At 37.7% G+C, this 26,162-nt stretch overlaps 1 protein-coding gene across 1 annotated transcript; it reads right to left on the bottom strand.

Moving 5' to 3' along the window:
- Positions 1–356: 356 nt before the first annotated feature.
- On the bottom strand, positions 357–26,162 carry LOC139954516 (acetyl-coenzyme A synthetase 2-like, mitochondrial). Its single transcript, XM_071954356.1, has 15 exons — positions 25,770–26,162; positions 20,251–20,347; positions 19,019–19,165; positions 18,449–18,501; positions 17,143–17,318; positions 16,055–16,207; positions 12,949–13,096; positions 11,890–12,027; positions 10,907–10,999; positions 10,066–10,175; positions 7,943–8,069; positions 6,986–7,113; positions 5,966–6,029; positions 5,240–5,361; positions 357–3,298 (listed from the first exon to the last, which is right to left on the bottom strand). The coding sequence occupies exons 1-15, from the start codon at positions 26,137–26,139 to the stop codon at positions 3,128–3,130; spliced, it is 2,097 nt and encodes a 698-aa protein (XP_071810457.1). The 5' UTR covers positions 26,140–26,162; the 3' UTR covers positions 357–3,127.

Here is a 26,162-nt window from a genome sequence, read left to right as displayed (position 1 = left end):
CATTTCCCCCTTCAAATGATAGGGGACAGCCACTCCCCTTGTGACAACGCCCCTGTGGACGGAAACCTGCATCAATACAGTTCAGGTTCTTGATGATGATTTTGTTCAGCAGTTTCCCTTACAAACCGGTCTCTGTACACTGCTCTCTGCTGAACTATGGCCACCTGAAGTTCCATTGGTTCACCTTGGTGTTCCAAAAGTAGGCCAGCAGAGCTCTGAAAAGCCTTAAAATTGGCTCAAGTCCGACTTCTACCTTGATCTAGACCCAAATCCCCCAGACAAACGATTAATTCAGGAGCACACACATCACCAGAAAAGAAGAAAAAATACACCTTTGGACAAACTATGGACCATTTCTTTTTCCTTTTAGTGATTGCTTTAATTCTTTCAAGAAAATATAATGGTTCAAGAAAGTACATACATCCTGAAATCAGGAATAATCCTGACAAAATCACATGTATGTAAAACATATGATTGAAATCAACTAATCAAACACAATTGATATAAGAAGATGTCAGTGTATCAGCCACTCTGAATTACTGCGTCATCAAGCATTGACTTATGGGATGCATCCCTAGAAACACTTTAGCAAAAGTTATAGTAGTAGCTGTTGCCATCAAAATCACCAGACAACAAAGAACAAAGTCGTCTGATAAAAAAAAAAATCTTTCTTGTGATGAAACCAATGAACGATTGAGAGTGACCATGAAATGTCTGTAATAAGATTTGACATTTTAAAGCAAAGCACTGAGGGTTTGTGATATAGGCAGTAGACACATTTACTAGGTTTGGCAAGTACAACAGTAATATGCCTGTGATTTTGTTCACAGAACTCGGGTAAGTACTCAGCATATGAGTAGTGAATCAAAATGAATATTCTTGATCCCGATGCAAATTTCGTTTGCAGTACCCGCTGCTAAAACACAGGATTTGAACTGCCTCTAGCTACCGGGCAGTCTCGGTGATCTGGTTGGTGTATATGAGTAAAAACCAATATGAATAACAGTTTACTTGAATCTTTAGAAGGTTATTTAAAAAGTTTCACTACAATTAGACTGGTATTATAAGGCTTGTGACATGTTTGCAGTGTCAAGTCAATTTAAACTTTCATATTGAATTCTTTATGAACAATTATTATACTTGAACATCATGGCTTATTGCATTTTCAGTCAGGCATAATCAACTATTTTTCAATAACAATCAAATACATATTGGTGCAAATTATTATAATATATGGTAGTGATTACAAAGAACTTTTCAGAAAATAATATATAACACGAGGTTGTTTAAAATACATGATCATTTTTTACATTAATTAAATTTTACATTTTTGTGCAAATTGAAAGTATTTTTTACTACAAGGGCAAAAACAAAAAAAGCTTAAGAACTAAATTATCACATTGCGGACACTTATAGGAAATAGAACACACACACAAAAAAAAAAAATAAAAGCATTTTAACATGTAATTGTTCAATCTGAAGTTGATGGCAGTTAATTAAAAGAGCATATATTATTTCAGTTAAAGTAAAGCATGATTGAAAAAACATTGTTCCTACTAAACATCAAGAAAGGTAACAAACAGAAAAGCACAAAGCAAAGCCAAAACATTAAAAGAAAATAAAAAAAAAGAAAAAAAAAACCCACAACATCTCTCAACCAGAAGTAAAGAAAAAAGAGTTTGAGAAATTTAATGTAGTTTTTTTTCCCCAAATAAACGTAGGTTGACCTTTGACACAGCCTGAATATTCATAGCATCAATCAAGATGACACTTGCAATGTAAACTCATTTTTATAAAAATCAGCCAATCTCCTTATACTGATAAGAATATCAAAGTGTTAATGATTTGTTAATGCCCTATTTCAGAATATCAATAAAATCGACCAAACCGCTCCAGTTATCAAGTGCCAGTTATAGCTTGAAGGGAAAAATGGCAAGGGAGAAACCCCGCCCCCGCCCCCAGGAAAGCCTCATACGTCTTTAAAAATGCCTTAAAGAAAACATCAATTGGACTCAGAAGTACAAAATTAGTTCTGTGTATTGTGCGCATTAAATGTCATTGAAGTTACTAGAATGCTATTACATGTACTAGGCCACATTGCAGTGCAGTCGTCTGGTTATCCTTTCATATTAATACATGCATTCTATCCCTTACCTTAAATCATTCATAATGTCCATCTCATGCATTTATACATCCCAATTTTCTTATAATTAGAAAATAGAATTGGCAGTTGCAAACTGCTTACTGACCAAAAGGGCCTATGGAACAAATTGGTTTATGGCCTGACCTTTGTGGAAGGCTAAATGACAGAACAACACTCGTAAACAGGAACAGTGGTATTCTTAAAATTATAAAACCCCAACAACTATAACATAAGGATTTCCACCTATTGGACAACACATTAACTAAAATGAATGAGTTTCATTGTTTTAAAAGTATTTGTCTTCCACACAAATCATTGCTTTTCATTTCCTCATTATTGATGAAAAATAATCAAAACTGTAATTTCGGTGGGTTGTTTGAAACTAGATCCTTTCAAAAAGGGGGGTGAGACAAGCTGTGTGAGTAACCTTTGTGCCGACCTGGGAATTATGATTTGTCATTGCAACAAAATGATAACAAAACAATCAAGTGCCCTTCTTTGACTATAGTTTGTTTCCGATGCATGCCATGGGTAACTTAAGTTTTAACTTTGTTACACACAGTTCAGCATCAAGTATTCTTATTTTGCCACATGGCCAAGTGGTTCATTGACCAATCATGCAAGCAATTTCACCGAACTCCTGCGGGCCGCATGCAGTACTTACAAATATTTGTGCTTTAGGAAATAAGGTTTCATAGCTCTTAAAGATGGCTGTCCTTACACTGTGTGACGTCAAGTGGAAATTATATCTCAAATATAACAAGATTTCATATCTTCATAACGACAAATACTGTTTGTAATGACAAGTGCCTAATTTCATAGAGCTGCTTAAGTACAAAAATAAGCCAAGGAAAACAAAATGTTGCTAACCAGAATAAGGTTAGTATCAAAAAATACCATGTCACATGTCCAATTTGTGACTGGTATCCTGCTCATTATTGCTCAAGCATCTCTATAATACTGGGCCCAAAATTGGACCATTATTTATGCTCCTTTCTTACTCAGCTTTTCATGATTCTTGACGATTACTTCAACAATGGAAGGGTCAGCTAGCGTTGAGACGTCTCCCAGCTCGTCACTCTGATCAGCGCACACTTTGCGCAGGATACGTCGCATGATCTTTCCTGAGCGTGTCTTAGGAACACCGGGAGTGATCTGCCAATAAGAAAAATATCAAACTAAAATCTTTGGAACTTTTTTTTAATCAAAATTGATGGCTACATGTATGTCCAAGCTTTAAGAAAAACAAATTCCTGTATGACTAATAGTTTAGTTTTTTTTATGAACAAAAGGCCTACTAGGTTCCTTCCATCCACCTCAAAGTACCAGTATTAAACAGCATTCGGTTTAATCAAGAGTTCCACATTTTTTATCTTTGGTGACTTACACTATTACTACTTAAAGCCATAGGACACTTTCCGTAAACAGTGTTGTCCAAGGCCCACACTTCGTGTACCACAACTATATACAAAATAACAAACCTGTGAAAATTTAGGCTCAATCGGTCATTGGAGTCGGGAGAAAATAACGGGAAAACCCACCCTTGTTTCCCCTCGCTTCGCCGTGTCATGACATGTGTTTATAATAAATCCGTAATTCTCGCTATCGAGAATTGATATTGTTTTAATGTTTTCTCAAAAAGTAAAGCATTTCATGGAATAATTTTTCAAGATAAGTCTTTCACCATTACCTTCTGTAAACCCTGTAAATTATTTGTAAATCTGTGAACTTTTAATTTTTTTTCTGTACCGAAAGTGCTTTATGGCTTTAATGCTCGTAAATTTTGCAGAAAATATCTCAACTCCTCTGGAGTATGCACCACTGGCAACCATATGGGTGCACATTGTGTTGGTTCAGTGAGAAGTAACCAAGTTTGACACAACCAAACCAAACATTTTCTTACATCATCACAAAAATGCCTGTAACGCTCAGTTTTTAATGAAATTATAATTTTAGGCAGAAGGCATGCGATTATTCTATCCTTATTTGAAAGTTAACCTCAACTTTGAACTAAATGTATACTTCGAAAGAAATCAAGTAGGAATCTTATGATGCAGGGCTCGCCCCTAACACAAGCTCGGCGTAAATTGTCTAGTAAAAAAAAAGGCCACAGGGTAGTAAACACCACCTCTCAACTTGCCCTGAGGGCTACACATTTGTTTTGCAATAGCCTTCAGTACTTCTTTCTGTATCGACTAAATTTTGCTTTTGTATTTACTTCACATCTCTATTAACTTTTACTTCTCTCTTGTTTTCATCTCAAAGCGCATAGAGACTTGTCTGTGATTGTGATATGCGCTCTACAAAAATGGTTCATTATTATTATTACAAAAAACTGTTTAACAAACCTTTAAAATGCTCATATTGTTTTCCATTTAGATGTGAATAAAACATTTTCTAATTGATTTTTGAGTGTTTGGGTGTAAGTTGATTGTCCTATAAACTGGTTGTGACTGCTACCATTAATGCATCAGAAAAAGACATATATAACAAAACATGTTTAAAATCAGGACTATTAAAACTCCGCGAGTTAAACCCAAAGTTAACAAAAAGCTTAAAGTCACCTGGAAGTGGTATTTTTTCAAAATAAAGCTTTTGTCACTAATATATGTGTTTTGATGAGTTGAATGTGAATAAATAGTTAACTAAGGTTTAAAATAATCAGTTCTTATGTTATTTACAAATTTAAGAGTAGACCCCGACCCGAGAGGCCGCTGTTCGTGACGGCAATGCCGACCAGGTGTATTGCTGCTGAATGCAGAAAAACACTTTTTGAAATGTACCAACTCACGACTTGGACGTACATGTACTTTGCACGTGTGTTTACTATAGGCATTGCAGGCAAAGTCTGCCTTGAATGACTTCACAAAAGGGGTAGGCGGAGTCAGCCCCCCAAACAACTTTATATATTTTTTAAACATATAAATCGTGACAAACAATTACTAAAAAAATTGTTTTATTGTTCGTAAGCATATACTCTTTTGTTTGAAAGAAAAATTTTTTTTATTTCCAGGTGACTTTAAGAGCATAGCCTGAATTATGGTTACATTTATTGTTATGGAGGACAATTCGGCCATGATGGTCCATTGGCTTTACCTGTATTTCATCTGGTACTGCATAAGCTGCAATCTTTTTCCTCACTAATATCTTCAAGTCTTTGATGATGTCCTCGTCAGATTCGCTGACTCCCTCTCGGAGAATCACATACGCATATATACCTGAAATGTCAAAACAGTTGTTGAGATTTCTCACAGATATAGTTTTGGAATGTAAATGTTATTTAGTCAGTTTTTAATAATCTACTGATACTTAAATTGCCTTTCATAAACATTCAAATACGCCAAACAAACTGACAAACAATTAACAAAATAAAACATGAACTTGTCTACCAATAACATAGTTTGTATCTGGTGTGTAGTACCCACTGCTAAACATATATGATATGAACTTGCCTCTTGCCTCCAGGCACCCTTGGTGGTCTAGCAGACATCTGGGCCTTAAATCATGGCTCTGGTTACCAGAAATTACAAATTTGAACTTGCAGAAGCATAAAAGTCTGTGCATTACAAAGGTTAGCACACATATTCTTTGCGTATGCGTTGTTCACTTAATACACGTCTAGTGCAGAAATGGTGGAGAATGGCGACTGTAAGCGCAGTATTTGTCAATAAATTTGGCCTCAATATCCTGCTCTATAATTGGGAGGGGGGTTGAATCCAACCTGAATAGTTTTTTGGACTTTTTCACAGGACTCCAAAAGCATTCATGTTTCTTCATACCCGATATAATCATGACGTCAATTCAGAACTAATGTTATTTTACCTTCTCCTTTGATTTGATGGGGAAATCCAACAACAGCCGTCTCTGCAACGGCTGGATGTTCATCCTGAAATAAAGATTTCAAAGAAAGACTTTTTGAGTTTTATATGGTAGAGGATTAATTTCAGAGTGTTGGAAAATGGCGAAGTGGTTTCAAATTATTAAAACCCTGATGTGTAAACAGGGATTTCGCTGAACTGTTTTAGTGACTGTCCGACAGGGTGAATTAGTTTTTTTTTTTTACTAGTCTGTTGGCTTTTTCACTGGTCCATATTTTCAAACTAGGGATGACTTTTTTCAACACTACACTAGTCTTGGTTTCAAGACCTTCGCATTGATCAATTCCAACAACAGAGGGCGCCATCATCATTGTTTCGATTTCTAGTCTGCAGCCAAGATGAACTCAAAAACAAAAGTGTTCCCTCTTTCGGGTTATCACATTTTAAATGGTTCTCAGGTGTTTTAATTGGCATTTTGGACAGAGGACCACTATTAAGAAAGACCGTGCTAAAGAGAAAGATTAAAGGAATTTTTGGGGTCCAATGACCCAATGACTAATGTAAAGGGCATTGAGACGTTATTGTGAAATGCACTATATAAGAACTAGCTATTATTATTATTGTTAAAGCCATTGGACCCTTTCGGTACAGAAAAAAAAAAAAAAGTTCACAGATTTACAAATAATTTACAGGGTTTACAGAAGGTAATGGTGAAAGACTTCTCTTGAAATATTAGTCCATGAAATGCTTTACTTTTTGAGAAAACGGTAAAACAATATAAATTCTCGTTAACGAGAATTACGGATTTGTTATAAACACATGTCATGACACGGCGAAACGCGCGAAAACAGGAGTGGGTTTTCCCGTTATTTTCTACCGACTCCGATGTCCGATTGAGCCTAAATTTCCACAGGATTGTTATTTTATATATAAGTTGTGATACACAAAGTGTGGGACTTGGACAATACTGTTTACCGAAAGTGTATAATGGCTTTAAAGGTTACCAGTGCTCTCAACGACTTACCATGGCATCCTCCACCTCTGCTGTACCTAAGCGATGACCACTGACATTAATGACATCGTCCATGCGTCCTGTGATGTGGTAGTGACCTAATTCATCCCGGTGGGCTCCATCACCGCTGAAGTAAACCCCTGCAAAAGCAACATTCATTCAAATACCAAGTTTACAAGACGGTCAGGCAACAACTTTGGTCTCTTTAGTAACAGCAAACAGTTTAGCATTCACTTTTAAAACAAGATCATTCAACTCCAATAGGCTGCAAGACTCATTCAATTTTTGTAAAAGCTAGCAGCAAGAGCTGGTCAACCTTTGTCAGCAAGTGTAAATAGATAATAGAAACTCAACTTAAAGGAACGTTACAAAATTGGTAAGAAACAAAATCGTGAAGATCACAGATTACATCAAACTTACATAGTCTAATGATGATGATAGTATAAAACATCCCTTGAAATATTTCTGGCTGAGATGTCATATTTGATGAGAAATAAATAATTCAACTTCGCATTTGGAGTTTATCGCGCAATGAGTGTTTTATTCATTTTTATTTTGGCATCAATGCAAGGCAAAATTTGTAATTGGTTTTTCTCTCATAATCCAGATGGCTGATAGATCTCAAACTTCTACAGGTTTCTCAGCTTATGTAGGCCCCATATGGTAGATTACATAGAATGCTTACACTGCCAGCAACTGTTTTGTTAGCATAACCAATTCTGTAATGTTTCTTTAAGAGTGTTCAAAGTGTAGTCTAGAATGACTATAAATAAAATAGAATGACTGAAATGAACCTGAATAAGAAAAATGAAATCATGTGTGCCAGAAAACGAACTTGAATGCATTAATAGCTAAAAATGAAGCTCTAGTTTGAGTTGATTAAGAGGAGTACACATTTATAGTTGACTCCCACAATGTAGAGCAAGGCAGCAGTAGCCACATTGGTGCGAGGGTTGGATATCAGCCTACCTTGGTATGGTTTGAAGTATGTTTCAATATAACGTTGATGGTTGCCGTAGATAGTCCGCGCTATACCTGGCCACGGCCTCCTCACACACAAGGCACCAGACTCATTCCTCTTTGTCATCTCTACAGTCTAAAAAGATAAATCAAGACTATATTATATAGATTGGATTGTAGGATTTGAAACTTAGCATGGTGGAAGTATAACTAAGAGAGGTTTGTGGTAACACCATGTGAATACCTCTTTTGATTAGTGTTGGTTCTGAAAAGAACTGGTGGTTAAAGACTCAATGTTTTGATCTGTATGCTCTGATCGTCTTCAGGAGAATGCTGGACTCTGATTGCATTGTTTTGTGGTGAAAAATTTATCTTGGAACTAAAGGTTTGTGAAAAAACTGTGTAATACTATTACAGTATCTTTATAGTGGTGTAACAAAACTATTAGCATTGGTGATTACTATAGATGTACAAGTGAAGACACTCTCTGGTAAAAGAGCTTTCAAGGTTTAAATAACTCCTTTAACCACTTCACATTGATGACGTGTATTTCTGAAAATTGGTTTTAGACAGACTAACAGCAGACGTGTTTTAAGGCCTGGACTACTAAAGGTTTTCCTAAATTTTTTGCTGACTGCCGGCAGCAGATTCTGCGAATCACGTTTACATCTATAAATGCTGGAACTAATTATGAGCATAAGCATCTCTATGAAATTGGGCCTTGGTGCCTATTATGAGAACCTTCCTTGTCTTTCCTTTGTCAAGTCAGGATTTCATTGTGGCAACCATGTGGAAAGGAAAACGACTACTCAAGAAGCTAAAAAAGTTCTGTTATATAACACTGCGGGTGGGGGTTAAAATGTTTTTAAAATACCGATGTGAAGTAGTAAAATGATAAAAACTAACGATAAAAGTCTCTCTGCCCTGGGGGAATTCAAAGCATCTGCTTGCCAATAACTCAGAATTAAAAGACTTATTGATACTTTTATAATTTGTACAGTTCTGTGATACACTTCTGACTATAGACCTTATGCATTGACGTCATCCAGCTGCCATTTAAAGACACTGGACACTATTGGCAATTGTCAAAGACTAGTCTTCTCACTTGGTGTATCTCAACATATGCAAAAAATAACAAACCAGTGAAAATTTGAGCTCAGTTGGTAGTCGAAGTTGCGAGATAATAATGAAAGAAAAAAAAAACCCTTGTCACACGAAGTTGTGTGCGTTCAGATGCTTGATTTCAAGACCTCAAAATCTTATTCTGAAGTCTCGAAATCAAACTTACTTCTTTCTCGAAAACTATGTCACTTCAGAGGGAGCCGTTTCTCACAATGTTTTAAACTATCAACCTCTCCCCACTACTCGTTACCAAGTACGGTTTTAAATGCTAATAATTATTTTGAGTAATTACCAATAATGTCCACTGCCTTTAAGAGGTAAACCGATGATGCAGTGATGAAAATGCACATATTTGTATGCAAAGTGCACCGGATTGGACAATGAATGACCTCATTTTGACCTCTAGGCAAGGTGTCCTACTTGAATAACATGATTTGCAACAGGTCTATTAAACTTTATAAGGAACATGAAAGTCAGTTATTGAGGATTACTGAACTTTGATGACAGATTTTTATGAATAGAGTGAATGTTCATGTAAAAATGAGGCAAACCATACTCACACTGTCCTGAAAGCACCAAGGAGGATGTCAGAATGAAGATTGAATTGAATCAAAAACAGTAAATGCATGAAATGAAAAAAAAAAAATACAATGAATTTAACAAAATTACAACTGCGATAGGATAGCTTTCCAAGGTTTGGGAGAAGGGGACGGAGTACAAGTGGAGATCAGTCATTGTGGTAGTCTGTCTTTTTGGCAAATTTTTTTCACCATGTAATGTTTTTGAATGTTGAAAACAAGCAATGTTTGCATGAAATGATTTTTCAAAGTATTTTCATGACATGGGTAGCTTGAACTGAATCATTTGCTGCTCGAGACCTTTCAACAAAATTCTTGATAACCATGAAGGGAGACTCACAGACCATGGCAGGTCATTTTACCCTTCCTTATCTCTTCCAATTAAGAGGGAGGGCAGGGTGGAGAGGGGCGGGGTGGGGTGGTATTCCTCACCGTGTCGCTCATGAGTACAGGTTCAATACCAAAGAAAGGTGTCATTGGTCCATGATGAATCTTAGCTCCTGGTGAGGATGGACGGGGAGTGATCATGATACCTCCAGTCTCTACAGGAGTGGGAAAGAAAAAACACATCCTTGAATGAGTAAATCCAATGCTATTCAACAATACAAATCAGTATTTGTTTTGTGCAGAATTTGTGCAGATTCAAATCATGCTTTATAACCACTTGTTGCAGATGATTTTTTATCTCTACGGGAGGGGGGGAAAAGAAAATCGCATCCTTGAATGAGTAAATCTGATCCCATCCAACTGTTTTCAATAAACACACTATGTAAACAACAAGTGGTCCATTTTTATTGATAACATTACAAAACAGTATATGCTTTTTACAGGACTTATTCAATCAGTGCTTAAACACCTGACGTCAGATGACGTCTTAAGACTTTTACAAACCGGATATTAAAGACACTGGACACTATTGGTAATTGTCAAAGACCAGTTTTCTCACTTGGTGTACATGTACATGTATCTCAACATATATGCATAAAATAACAAACCTGTGTGAAAAGGTGTTTTCTCAAAAGAGAAAGATGAAACCCTGGTGCTTCAAACAGAATCGTTGTTAGCTTTAACTTATGATTTCTTTGTGCCAGCAGAAGTCTCCAATAAAAAATAAATTGTTCTGATGATTCGTTGAAAATAATCCTGTCGGGGTGAAAGAAATGGACGATCCTTTGCACTAACTGGTTATTAAGTGTGTAAGAAGAGAAGACCCTAGTTCAACCTAACCTTTATATTCCAACCTTTGTCTATATCTAAAGATTGTGAGCCTTACCTGTTTGCCACCATGTATCAGCTAGACTACAGCGCTTCTCCCCAACGATGTCATTGTACCACTCCCAAGCCTCATGATTCAAGGGCTCACCAACTACAACACAAATACAGATACAATATACGTTGTATAGCAATTGATAGGATTGATACAAGCAAGCCCCATATAGGAAACATCACTGTCAGGGGAGACAATTCTTTTATTTATACCATTGGCACTCACAACTTTTATCAAGCGCCACGCAAAGTAGTCACTTTTGGGAGCCAATCAGTGGTGGTTTCTTCAGTACATCCCTACCAGAGGTTAGTGATGAGAGGTATCATGGTAGCAAGCCTGAGGAAAGCTGTGCAGTACATGTAGTTCTTTGAATCATAAACATTGCAGTTGATTCCTATTCTTTGAAGATATACAAAATGTTCTTGGCTCTTGAACATGTTTAATTAGGCTATCACAGGAGTCATATGACTTGATGTCCCATCCAAAGTATAAAGGAATTTTTGTTAAGTGTCTTCTCTATTCTTCTTTGTTTACATACTTTTGGGTTTGAACAATGAAAAATGGACTAGAGCGGGATTTGACCCTGCAATTCCTGGGTTAATATGACACTGCTCTCCCAACTGAGTCATGTACCTTTAATGTTGGCGGTCTGCCTATTTTGTCAATATCTTTATTTCGGGGTGCCAGTCAGAAGCCATACATCCATTAGTAGCCAGGGATCACACCCAAGTTTATGATACAACCTGGGAAGCTGCAGTAACAGGGATCACCTTTAGTGATGCAACTTATTCATTTCAAATAACAAGTCATAAACAACTAGGGAAACCGACTGGATACACTTTCATAAATTTTGAGTTGAATTTCGTTTTGTGTTTTACCCAGTCAATTTCCCTTGGGGTTTAATATATTTTTGAATGTGTTAATTTTTGAATGTGTTAATTATGAGATCTGAATCTTTTAATAATAACATAACACTAACAAGTACATACCACAGCCAAGTGTCCGAAGTGTTGAGCGGTCATATTTAGTCACATATGAATTATCATATTTAAGAAGCAACCTCAGGGCGGTCGGAGCTCCGTAAAACTGATTCAACTTTAACCTCTCGACCATCTCCCAATAGCGACCTGCAATTACAAGATTGGATTTCAAGTTTGTTTAAATTATAATTGTTAGCTTATAAGATACAGTTTGGCAGCAGAGGGATCAAAAACTGTCAACAAGAAAGATGTGCCCTCCTAGACCGTGCTCATTAAAAAGAGTAAACGTTTATATTACACAGAAACTCAAAAGTTGTAGTGAAAAGTTTAACAAAAGATGGCAAGTAAAAGAAATACTAAAATGATATAAACAACATTCATAAATACCTCAGACAGTTTCGCTATATCTATTGGTGGAGAGCGCGTCACGTGCATACTTTTATGCGCAACCATGCATATCCGAAAACTGTCTCAGTCATAAAAATGCAACACACGTGCAAAGCTCAGAGACGTCGAAAAATTTTACAGAGTTTCATACTTCATTATTCATTTTAAAGGAACACGTTGCCTTGGATCGGTCGAGTTGGTCTTTGAAAAGCGTTTGTTATAATTTGCATATGGGTAGAAAGATGCTGTAAAAGTAGAATACAATGATCCACACAAACATGCCTCGAAATTGCACGGTTTTTCTTTTACCTCGTCGACTAACACGGTCGGCCATTTATGGGAGTCAAATTTTTGACTCCCATAAATGGCCGACCGTGTTTGTTCGCACAGTAAAAGGAAAACCACGCAATTTCGAGGCAAACTTGTGTGGATCATTGTATTCTACTTTTAAATTATCTTTCTACCCATATGCATTTCATAACAAACGGTTACAAACGCTTTTGTATAGACCAACTCGTCCGATCCAAGGCAACGTGTTCCTTTAACCAAAAAGGCATTTATGAATGGGATCTAAAGAGTAGTGACTCGTTCTTAAACTGACTTTTTAAACCTTGCAGGGTCACAGCGGTGCGATAAGGGCAAGATGAAATGGGAAAAACAATATATGTCTGGGATGTCTACCTGGATCTGGGTATGTTGGTGTGCTCTCAAACAGCACAGTAGTAGCACCATTACTGAGTGGGCCATACACCACATAGGTGTGACCTGTAATCCAACCAATGTCTGCTACACAGGCGTAAGTATCTCCAGGCTGGTAGTCAAATACCATCTAAGTACAATATAAAGTAGAAGTAACAAAACTGAAAAGTTAAAAATAAATTCAGAAAAAATAACATCACAAACATATAATTTTTGATATTTTTTTTTTATTAAAGTGGAATTTGTAGAGCACCTTTAAGAAGAGCAACCCATGTGCAGAATGAATTTTTGTAAATTAACAAAAATTCTAGCCAGTACCCTGAAAGATAGAATATTAACAGCACTTAAATTAGCAACTAAAAGCACCAAGACATTTACTACAGAGCTTAGGCACATGTAGCCTGAACATCTGACGTCACACTTCGAAGCTCGTGAATAACGCCCGAGACCTGCCTCCAGACCGGCAAGTATTTTCACCTTTGACCTACATTCATTCGACATAGAGATACGCAGTCAAATTCTATCGTGGAAGTGATAGGAGTGTACTGTTTGGGCATCTATGGAAAGCTTGTGTCACCACACGTTTATCTTGTACCCAATGGAATCACTGGATCTTTGTAGCTGGTACTAGTCTTTATCCGTCTTTAAAGACAGGGGCCAAGTCTAATGCACATGAGGTCAATTGAGTAGGGCGCCCTCGTCTATAGGTGAGAAGGAGGCTGATCTTTGGCCAAAGCTGTGCACTTTGTGTTTTCATTGTATCATGATCGGTTAACGTTAATGTATAAAGTCTATTAATTAGCATACAAAACCCGTTCAAGTTAATTCAGAAATTAGAGGGGAAAACAGACAAATCTGAACAAGAAAGTGTAACAATGTATTCAAGTATGTTTCAACTGCCTTCACTGAAACCTTCTATGCAGAATGAATGACCAGTTCAAAGCTGACTCTGTTCCCATTATCAAAGTACACTGTAATTCTAAAGATTCAAATGTATTAATCTACACTTTTGAAACTTTTTTTTTATAAATTCCACTGCTATAATTTAATGTTCTGTGTTTAATTTTTATGCATTTATTTGTTTATTAATTTTATTTATTTATTTATTCATTTATTTATTACACACCCAACAGAACAACTAATACCAATAACAGGATGAATAGGAAAAGAGAAGAAATGTTCAGTTTTTAATTGGGGAGGAAAACCCCCCAAAAGGGAAAACCCACACAATCAGGTAGGGACTGAAAAACCCAATCCACATGCAAGGCTCTGATCTAAGGTGGGATTCAAACCGGAGTCCACAGAGGTGAAAGGCAGGGAAAGAAACCACTGAGCTAACGTGTGCACAGGCCTAAGGGGCTCCTGCATTATGCCCTATAGAATAAACAAATGTCTTGTGTTATTATTTATATTTTGAGTGAACATGTTTCAAATCCAGACAAAAAGAGATTTAAGGTTGGCCGGTCCAGAAGGGGGGTATGGGGGCGTTGGGTGTGTGTGTTAATAAAACAAGCTTACAAACAAGTTAAGCCCATTCTGACGACAAAACATTCCGACGACTGTCTGGCATTGATCAGTAAGGCGGAACCAGAGATTTACGTCAATGAGAGAACAAGGCCAAGGTCATGAAACGAGTGATTCTACAACAACAATGGACTTCCTTTCTGACAGTGAAAGGTCCACCACTTACTTTTTCCTTTCACAATAGCAGTCAATCATTCTCATGAACGATAATTATATAAAAATTTACGATTTAATTTTGATGTTTGAATGTGAGACCTCACTGAACTGAATTGAATTTGAAAGTTGTATTAAAAAAGCCACTGAATGAAAAGTAACGATTTTTAAATCAAAAGTTTTACAAATTGCACACTAAATTATAGGGCACACGTTTGGAACAGGTGCCCCTGAACTGTCCATAAGGATGTCTGCGTGGGTATCATCCACTAGGAGCCTGACTGGTGTAACAAACTGCACTACCTTCCTAACTTTTGATAAACAATAATAAAAGTGCCCTGATCAAGAAACCACACTCCACTGCTAAAAACACCACAGAATTTGGGTCCGGGTGAACTAGACCACTCAGCCACGACATGGAACGTTAAGATAAATCTTGGCTCTTTGTAACGTGGAGCCCTGGCTGCCCATCCAGTACAAAGTAGACTAGTGCAATGGACGCTGTGAGTGACACCCACTTCACTTCAAGAGAATACAATAGGAGCCAAGGCTGTTCCGGTTGACGTCTCAGATTATTGAAGCTACGTAAATCCATGGATTACTCAATAGTATGAAACCACTTCCACAGATCCAGCTGTGTATCTTTGTTCGTAGTTAGTTGGGTGCGGTCAGGGTTGTTGATATAGTGGGTGTAGCACATTAGTAGTTTTTCTACTTGACAAAGGCTATCCCCTGTGGTGGATATGGAGAAACAATTGAGTCTGGGTTTGTGTTGGTAGAGACGTGAAGGATCGCTGCAGTTTTCATCATATTTTACAGTAGTACAGAAAATATTTCAGTAGAATAGAACTAAAATACTGAACACAAACATTTTCAAGACCTTGGCTCAAACTGAACTTTTTAGTTCAAATTTTTTATTTTCTGATGACATACATGTTTAATCTTCAATTTAAACCTTCTACTTTTTCTTTTATCTTTCTTCCCCTTGAATTTCTGTTGCATTTTATCATGCGGGCTTTGAATGGAAACCCATTTTTAATGATTTGGCTTAACCTGGATAAACAAAGGAAGTTAACAAACAAACAAACAGAGGAAGTAGATTTTGTTTTTGTAGAACAAACCTTCAGTGCAGGATTTGAACTGCATCTACAATCCCGACCAAAATGTTTGGGCCACCCATTCGCAACGTTACAGTGACACATTCCCCGTCCACTTCCCCCGACAATAAACATTCTCTCCCCCGTCCCCCCCACTCAATGCTGATTGGTCAGTGGTCTAGTGTTAACTAGTGATTTGCCTACGAATTATTCCACACAACTCAGGAAAGTACTTGAGTATATACAGTGCTTAATACACAGCGAAGCAAGGGCAAAAACCACATAATAATCTCTATGTCCGATCTATAACTGACCTGTTGTGTTAGTGTTGCATAGAGTAGATAGCCAGCCTGGGAGTGAGATAAGCCTTTAGGAGTCCCTGTTGAACCTGATGTGTACAGCATGAAGAGAAGATCTTCAGAGTCCATCATCTCGGGTTCGCATTCTGTTGACTCGCTAGCCATGGCCTGAAATCATACAAAGATCTTAACATTTTTACTTAATAATAATAAAGAACATTTATAGGGCGCCAAAATCCACCAGAATGAGGTAGGTGCACAGGAGGGGGAACCACACACAGCAAGGAAAATAAGACAAATAGACCAATTACACATAAATTAAAGGATTATTAAAACATTTTTACTTGGAACGTCTTGTAACAAAACAAACAACTCCGAGGGATCAGGTCGGCTTAGCGATTTCTTTCCTTGCCTTACTTAGAGGACCCTGGTTCGAATCCCAACCTAGACTGGAGCCTTGCATGTGGATTTGGTTTTTGCATGTCTGGGTTTTTCTCCCACATCTTAAATTAAACCTCTTTTGATCATCTCCTATTCACCTTGATACTGGCATTTGCACTGGTGGGTGTGCAATGAGAAAAACAAACATCTTAAATGGCTACAGTTGTTTCCTTTTTGTAACTGTTTGAGTTTGAATAAATTGACTGGAGCAGGACTTGAACCAACTACCTCCAGATTAACGTACTGGTCCGTTAATCCAGAGGTCAGCGCTCTACCAACTGAGCTATCCAGTTTCAAATCAAGGCGTACAAAACTGGTACGTATACATGCGAGTAGTTTGTTTCAGCATTTTGTGTGGGGATGGGTGATTAGCTGAAGGCGTTACCGCTTAGTCTGTTTATGAAGATATAAGCAACACCTATGATTTCCTCATCAGCTTGACTTTCTCTTAAATCAGTACAGTGGACTACAGTCAGCTCTTGTTATATAGAGCACTGTTAAGAAGCGGTTCTGTTTATAAAGAGTACATTCTGAAGTTCCAAAATCTAATTTCTGCTGTACAGTGTTTCTTTGTTTTGCTCTCCTCTTTTAACAAGATTTCTGTTATAAAGAGGTAATTTGGCCAGTCCCTTGTTATAACGAGAACCCAATATATTACAAACCTCTTCTAGGGGAATATCTATCTTAGACATCGGTACTTTGTTCCCAGTCCTGGTAGCTACAAAGACCCGCTTCACATCAGGGCATTGTTTCACGGCATCGTCAACGGTCTTCTTCAGGTCAATCAATTTGCCTCCCCTCACAGCCTGGTCAGCGGTCATAATAGTCTCGGCTCCAGCTAAAATGCAATCAGCGAAGAAAGATGAAGCAATAATGAAACAAGCTTTTAGAAAGACAATAGCTGTTTAGGTGGTAACATTTTTAAAAGCCCATATACTTGATTTTGGGGTTCAACAAAGAATTGACTAGAGTGGAGAATTAACCAGATTAATGTGCCGGCGCTCTACCAACTGAGCTATCTAGCCCTATGTTGGCAGTGTCCCTATTTTGTCGATATCTTTGTTCGGGGGTGCCCATTTATTTGCATGGAGAGTGAAAAAACGAGTTGTGCATACTCAAACAGCAGTCGTAATGCCACTTGAAAACAAGGTTTCTCCTTGCCACATTTCTGCCATATTTTTTTTCCTATCAGGGCAGGAGGTACTTGTTGGTATAGGTTACATTGTGTTGAAAAATGCCTTTGTGATGCTACCTCCTTAAAATTCAGCACCTAGCTCATGGACAACTACCCATATACCAGATACCATCCACCCATATATGATCATGGAGCACAGCCAGAGATAGAACGGGTTTGTTTTTTTCGGAGAGGGAGGAAAACCGGAGAGCCCAGAGAAAAACCCTAGTCACATAGGAGAGAACCAATGCACAACTCTACTCACATTATGGCCTTAGCAGGGAATCGAATCAGGACCAAAGTGGTGAGGGGCAAGTGCTTTATGCAAAAAGCCACCCATGCCACCAAAAAAATTGCCTGAAGTAGTATTATTATGCCACAACTGACTCAAGCAAATCAGCTATGACCTTAGCTGTAGACAGCAGCGACATCATGGACATATAGGATTTGAGGCATTGCATGGTGAGGTATCAATATATATTTGGTTTGCGGTAACACCATGTGTGTATCTACTTGCCAGGTAAAATTTGTTTTTAGAGAACTGCTTGCTTTGTTCTACTACCGCGGAGTAGATTTGGGGGGGGGGGGGGGTTCGGGAGACTTCTCAGTTCTGAAAAGAACTGTTCTGCTTTTTTTTTGACACACTCATAGGCCCTTTGCGAAACCACAGCTTCGGCTTTGCGTTTGCAGCCAGAGCTTCAGACGAGAGGACGGAGCCTGAAGCCGAATCCAAAGCCGAAGCAGTGGTTTCGAAAAGGGCCATAGAACAACCCAGCAATTTTAATTCTACTTACCATCAATAACTCTGCTTGCTAAAGCATCAGAACTGAATCCAGCAAACACCACACTATCGAGAACACAAGAAAATCAGACCAGAATTTTTCAAATTTGCTCTTTATTTGTTGATTCTGTTCTTAAATCTAATGAAAAACTTAATGTAAATAGTCCACTCTAGAAACTGGCCAGCAAGCAGGTATTTATTGCACCAAGAGGTTTTGAGGCAGTAAGCCATTTGTAAGCAATATTTGAATAGTGTCTGATACAATGACTTGCTTAGTCATACATTGCCACTTACATTTGAGTTCCTAAGATTAAAAAGACGATTCCTGTGTGACATGATTCGGGCAAGCTTTTACATACCAATACACAATTTTGGATAAATTTGTATAGCCTGATGGTACAACAGTTTGCTCATCTGCTCCAATGCACGTCTACCATTTCTCCCATTTTAAAGTAATTTCCTTGGAGCACATCTTGACTCCCAAAATGGGTATAGGATAGTGTGTTTCCGCAACATGCAAGGGGCCGACTGCAAACTGTTAACTCAAGTTTAAGTTTAAATGGCCTGGAATTTCTTACTGTACCTGTGGATGGCACCAATGCGTGCACATGCCATCATAGATGCTACTGCAATAGGTGAGACAGGCATATAAATAGCTACTCGATCACCTTTCTTGATTCCATTGGTCTTCAAGGCATTGGCAATCTGATTGGTCATCTCATACAGCTCTCTGCATTTACATAAAATTAAACAACTTGTATCGTTTAACAGATGGACATTCTCATCGGAAGTAAAGAATATTAATAAATACCTTGGACGGTTTCAAGTCTCTGATTGGTCAAAACCCGGTCACGTGTGGGAGTGTTAACGGTGGTATAAAGACCGGCTTTGGAAAATAGCGAATAAGTGGCCACTAAATCAGCATACATTGTGTAAACCTCGTACCCGGTCTTCACTGCGTGGTAATGACCTTGGTTGGTGGCTGGCGCTGTTAACGGACCTCACCTCCGGCTCGGTCCGTTAACAGCGCCAGCCACCAACCCGGTCATTACCACGCAGTGAAGACCGGGTACTCGCACTGTTATTCCCTAATTAACTTAGTCTAATTGGTAAGACACTGCTCTAGAATTGCAAAGGCTGTGTATTTTTGTTCACAGAACTCAGGAAAGTACTGAGTATACAGTGCTTTCACACATCAGTGTATATATGGGTAAAACCACAAATTTATATTTTGTATAATTTGAAAGTTTCAGTGACTCTCAAGAAGGAGCAGGGTCAGACAGAAGGATTTGAGAAAGGCAAGAGGAGTGAGAAGGATGAAAGAAGAGGTGAAGAAGAAGAGGTGAAGACGGGCGGGTCATGTAGCAAGAAGAGAAGACAATATCAAAAGAGGTCATAACTCAAAGAGGTCATAGCCTGGATGACTATTTAAGGTCAATTCTTATATTCAAGGTCAGCACCAGCGAACCAAAGCTGTATTTGCGGATGAGTAAGTGAGTTTTCTAAAGCCTTAAACAAAAACAAATTGTCTACTACTAATTAGTTTTAAAAGAAAGCTTGTTGTTAACTCTTCCATCATCCTGTAAACTGTATCATTCAAAATATTGTTGTTACCCTTCCCCAAGGTAATGGGGTATGCTTCGATAATAATGCCATCTAATACAAGATATCCAATCAAATTATAATTAACTTGTAATTAATGAGAGTAGCAGGTGCTGAAATGAAACTAAAATAATTTGTTCCATTCTCTTTAGGGTTTAAAAACAAAAACAAGTTATTGTCCATACAGAAATAAAAACCAAACTGATTTCCTACTTGTAGGTTATCCGTTGTTCCTGTCCAGGCTCATCCTTCTCCCATATAAGGGCAACTCTATTTGGATCAGCCTCTTTATGACGATCGATGCAATTCACTAAGAGGGAAAAAAGGAAAAGAGGAACTATTGACTACAAAATGAGTTAATTATAGGTCCCTGGAAATGGTTGGAAGGAACTTCAGCTGAGTATTGCACATTGCTCAATATGAAGGCTTGGTATTTCCTTCTAGTATTGGTGAAGCCTCTTTATATAGAAGAAAAGGGAAATGTCTGCAGGAAATTCAATCTCTCTTTGGTAATGTTTGAATGAAATATCAATTCAAGCACCCATACAAATGCGTTAATGGCCCCTATGAATTGTCCAGAGAGTGCTACTTTTTAAGACCCCTCCCTCCAACTTCTACCCCCTCAGAAGTTATTAACATTTGTTTTTGTGTGTGGCAGTTTCCATGTTCTTTAATATCAAGTGTGACCCATGGGTTTCCTCCATTGATTCTACTGGATAGACCTGCCAAGCCCCCACCCCAACCCCCAGGAAACTGTCCAAAACTTTGGTTGGACCCTCAGGCAATTGCCTCCGTTGTCCCTGGTCATTGCATTGGTGCCCCTTGAAAGGTTCTACATAGAAATTTACAATTTTCTTAAAGAGTTGCCCCATTACAAAGAAGAAAACACCTTGGTACCAGTGCCCTGCCAACAATGCAGCAACAGGCCTTGACCCTTTGCTCATGTGATGGCAATAATGTTACAGCAGGACTGTTATTCTTGTAAGGACCAGACTACTTTCACTTTGAAAAGTCTATTCAATTTGAACAAATACAATGTTAAACTGTTAAGGGACGCAGACCAGGAACACGGAGGCAATGGTTTGGAGGCCCAACTATGCAGGCTGCCGGAATTTCATGGTGCTAGAGCTCTTGCCCTAGTCTTGGCATTTGTTTCAACTAAATACATCAATTGATTTTGCCCATTTTAATACCTTCTTGCTTACAATATATAATGTAAATTATTTGACTTCAAATGTTGGAAAGAATAAAAGAAACAAAAAGGCCTAAATGAATGAATGAACGAATGCTATCCCTCCATTCTTAAATACAGGCACCATAAAGCTGATACTTAATACCTTGAAAAGTCTAATTTTGGAAACCATATGTAGGTCAGCTATTGTACTCAATAAAATTGCCCTACTTTTTTTCCAAGGGACAAGCAAGTATCATGCTCAGGTAATATAATAATAATAATACTTTAGAGTTATATAAGAACTAGAGGGCGCACTGGTGATGCTTCTTGCACAAACGCGCCTGGACCGCAACGAGACACGCGCCATTCTGTACGCGCGTTGAATACGAAGTACACGTTGGAGTTTGTGTTGATTGAACGCTGACGCGATGCTGTTTTGTCAGCTTACAAAATGGCCGCACAAACACACGCTAAGCAATGCCCGTTTGTTCAAATTAGAAAATGGTCGCCTGCGCGCATGCCGGGGCGCATATATAGGCCAGTGCGCCCTCTAGTTCTTATAATATAACTCTATGTATATAGCGCACAGTACTCAAGGCGCAGCTGTATATTCCAATTGTACACTACTGCACACTTGAATCACAAGGGTCCTGGTATACTGATTTTATCAGCCCAACTTGTAGAACTGTGTATGGTAGGGGCGATTAAATTAACCCTATTTATAATTATTCTGTATTGTCTATAACACACCAGATGACCATTGTGAAATTATGACCTTTGGAAGTTCAAGCTGTGACCATAAATTATGTTATGGCTCTGAACTTGTGTACACCTAGAGTCCTTGACTGCATAAATTGTTTCTTTGATTTGTTTGCTTTTCTTCAAAAGGAAGCTAAACATGCACTAATCAATGGAAATCACCATAAGACCCAATTCCCACTTAAGATACAACTTTTTCAAACTTTGAGTGGGCATACTGCAATGATTTTGTTTTTTTTGCAATGTGTATTCAAGGAAGATTATTTTATGGTTTACCCTACATTGATGTGTGATGTGTTGATTTGTTTTCAAATTACACACTATGATAATCAATCATACCCAAGTATTGACACTTAAAAAAGGTAATTTATTTTGAGGGAATATATAAATAAAGTTGATCAGTGAAGCGCAACTTTGATTTTTTTCTATATTTTTGACACAGCCAGTGTTTTGATTAGTTTCTTCCAAAAATTGGGCGTTTACCTTCTGTCCCGGTCCTCAGAATAGAAATTTAGTAGCGTGTTTGTATTGAGAAAATGCATTGTATGTATTTGGGTATTTCATTGCATGGTGCCCTTCAACAATAGACTGTGCACTGGTTACTCCCTTCTTTGTGTATAGAAGTTTTTTCGAGTGTCAAGGTAGTTGAGGTGTAAATCTGGTTACTACACGGTGGACGGGTATTGGAGAGGATGTTGTTCGATTTACTCTGTGGAGCGTTTTTACTTTTCAGCACTAAGCAGAGAGTGAGCTGAGGAGAGTGTTCAGTGTTTTAAGATGGTGTAAAGATCGGAGTAAAAGATCACCCTGTTTTAATATCCAGCTTGTTTTTAACACATTTGTATGATTTCAGAGCTGAAGAGAATTGTGATTATCTGAATCAAGTGAGTACCATCCTATGACATTTCAATTAATTTAACAGCTTACACTTTTTGATGATTATTAACAAATTTTAAAAACCTATTTTTTGTGTTGTTATAAATTTCTAAATATTTTTGTGTCTGAGAAATTGTAAGTTTTTATTTTACGTTAAATAATAGAATTTAAAATTTGGGTTGAAGAAAGAAAAAAAAAATATTACTGCAAGATTTGATTTTTTTTAACATGCCAACTGATTCACCAAGAACTGATGTCAGCATCTCCCTATTTAGTCAATTTATTGTTTTTTTGTGACAACTTTTCAAAGCAAGTGAATAGTTTATCTAAAACTAACAAAAAGATTAAATCCTCAAAACTCATGCAAAGATCTATGGGTTGGAACATTTTAAAACAACAGTTTTGTCAAGATTCCAAAAACAAAATTCAGATGAAACTGTGTAACTTGCATTGCAAATTGGAAACATTACAGAACTATACAAGAACCAGGGAAGCTTTGCAGAATTTCCATGGGGTATCAGGAAAGAAAACTACTGTAAGGGATGTAATGTTTATTTTAATTGCAGGACAATTGAAATATAAGCAAAACTTAGTATTTGAAAGTCTCTTAAAGCAGTGGACACTAGTGGTAATTGTTAAAGACTAGCCTTCACAGTTGGTGTATCTCAACATATATGCATAAAATAACAAACCTGTGAAAATTTGAGCTCAATCGGTAATCAAAGTTGCAAGATAATAATGAAAGAAAAATACACCCTTGTCACACGAAGTTGTGTGCGTTTAGATGGTCGATTTCGAGACCTCAAGTTCTAAATCTGACGTCTCGAAATCAAATTCGTGGAAAATTACTTCTTTCTCAAAAACTATGGCACTTCAGAGGGAGCCGTTTCTCACAATGTTTTATACCATCAACCTCTCCCCATTACTCGTCACCAAGAAAGGTTTAATGCTAGAAATTATTTTGAGTAAATACCAATAGTGTCCACTGCCTTAAAAGCAATCGCACAACATCGGTAAACAGTATTGTCCAAAGGCCCACACTTCGTGTATCACAACTTATATATAAAATAACAAACCTGTGAAAATTTAGGCTCAATCGGTCATAGGGAGAAAATAACGGGAAAACCCACCCTTGTTTCCGCACGTTTCGCCGTGTCATTACATGTGTTTAAAATAAATCTGTTATTCTCGATATCGAGAATTGATAATTGTTTTAATGTTTTTCCCAAAAAGTAAAGCATTTCATGGAATAATATTTCAAGGGAAGTATTTCACCATTACCTTCTGTTAACCCTGTAAATTATTTGAAGTACATCTGTGAACTTTTAATTTTTGTTGTGTTCAGTAAGTGTTCAATGGCTTTAGTTATGCTGTGTTTTTTTTTAAATTCCTTGACAACAAAGTTCAAACAGAAATATTTGCTTCTAGAGGGTTGAAGTGGTTTTAACAATGTAATCAGAAATAACTAATCATCAAACTTTTTGTTTGGGCAGTCGGGTTCACATAGTGGTATCTTTTATTGCAATCAACTCTGGGACCCTTGTGTAAGTCCTGCCAGAGGCACGAGATATGGTTTGGGTTTTCCCTGTAATAATTCTCTGGGGTTTTCCACCCACATCTAAATGTAAAACCAGGGCTCGAGTTTTATACTGGAAAACAGGCCCAAGGCCAGGCCCAAGGCCAGTTAACTCAAGACAGGAAAAGTCTGTTCTTTGTCGTTTTTTCTTTCTTCAATTCAATATCTTTGTCTTAAAAAAAATGAGGTTCAAATGTTGAATCTGAGTCTCACAAATCTCTTTTAATTCTGCAGAGTATCACCCACTGAACACAAGAGATCAATCTTCTCTGAGTGTTTTGTTCAAATGAAAAAGTTTAGATGACAAAACCATGTCACTCATTTTGATTCTAGTCTCTCTTCTCATTTTTACTGTAAATAAGATCCTTTGTCTACAGTAAAGATTCTGAGCTACAATGTCCCGAGGTCTCAAGGATTTTCCCCAAAAATTTGTGGCCTGAAAACTAAAACTTCATTCTTTGTTTTCTCTCCACATGGTTCTTTGCTAGTGTAGTGATTAATTTTGCCTTGCTGAGAGATTGCACTCTGATGTGTGGCTGCAAAGGGATGTTATTTTTAGAGGGCAGTTAAGTCTGAAATGTAAATGTCCATGGTCTATCGGATTCTTTTCTTGTGAATGCAAAGTCAAACCAACAATGTTGGGCCAAACCCAGATTCAATTTCAGTGTTGTTCCAGCAGGTTGCAGTATTAATCGCAACCCTCAATTGGGGAGAATGCATGAAGGTAAAGATTAACACAATATCGCAGCTCCCGCTTTATATGGAGTTTGCAATAAGAAAGCTAAATAGCAGCAAAATAACCCGTCAAGCCTATGTTTATAGCCACTGTTGTGCATACAAACAAAAACTTAGGCTTAGGTAGGCTCTTATTGTACATTTTTTTTTACAACTTTAAAGGTTTACTTAATAAATCAGAGTGGCCAGAAGTGTTATTCAAGGTTTGGTGTACGTTTAGGTAGGAAGTTACTCCACAAGTTATGACCATAAAACTTTACCAAGTAACAAGCACTGGCAGAGCTGTTGTTGAACTTGAGGTCATAAAATATTTACTAGTTAGAAACGACCCCTTGATTCTTGAATTAAAGTTGGGTTACTTTCAACCCTAAAATTTGAATCTGAGAAAGGCTCCCAGGCATCTGAAACTAGAAGCACATAATTCTATGCAACAATGGTGTTTTTTCCTCATTATTTTCTTGCAAAACAATCACACTCACAGGGGTGATGGTTGACGCATGTTAGAATATAATACAATGGGAATAATAATACAATAACAAGGTCAAGCTTCCACTTTTTATTAGCCAGCTGATAAGTTTAATTTGGGCCATTGTTTTACCGAAATCTTCTCACCAGACACATTGATCTTTCCTCCAAGAAACCAGGCACTTTTCCCTTCACTCCAGTTAACATCTGAGACCTTGCCAAAGTCCTCGAACCAACGTAGCCTTGACCGGGCAAACGTCCCCCAAAATATGTCCGGTTCACTCAGCGAGAACTGGTGTAATTCCTGGTGGCTCTCGAATGTGTACCCCATCTTTTCAAAAGTCTCCAACTCTGGAATATTCACAGAGGAAACCTGCTTCGCACTGGACACAGTCGTGGTGGATACACATCTTGCAAGACATGGTTGTCTACAATGGTTCACTAATGAAGCTAGTAATAAAGAGTTTGTATTTCGAAAAGTGTTTACGAACTGACACCCCCTGTACAACCCCGCCATGATTGACCAACACTCCGCAGCTG

Source organism: Asterias amurensis, chromosome 1 (assembly GCF_032118995.1).
Source record: "Asterias amurensis chromosome 1, ASM3211899v1".
In the NCBI taxonomy this organism is placed as follows: Eukaryota; Metazoa; Echinodermata; class Asteroidea; order Forcipulatida; family Asteriidae; genus Asterias; species Asterias amurensis.
Note: the sequence above shows the minus strand (reverse complement) of the source record. Positions and strands in the feature narration are given on the sequence as shown.

Bases quoted from the DNA above. Each gene is read 5' to 3' on its own strand.
- LOC139954516 (XM_071954356.1), bottom strand. From the start codon at position 26,139: ATGGCGGGGTTGTACAGGGGGTGTCAGTTCGTAAACACTTTTCGAAAT. The intron at 20,348-25,769 runs GTGAGAAGATTT...TTTCCCTCTTAG, and splicing joins AGGAAAGATCAATGTGTCTG to TGAATTGCATCGATCGTCAT. The intron at 8,070-10,065 runs GTGAGGAATACC...TTATCTTTTTAG, and splicing joins CTGTACTCATGAGCGACACG to ACTGTAGAGATGACAAAGAG.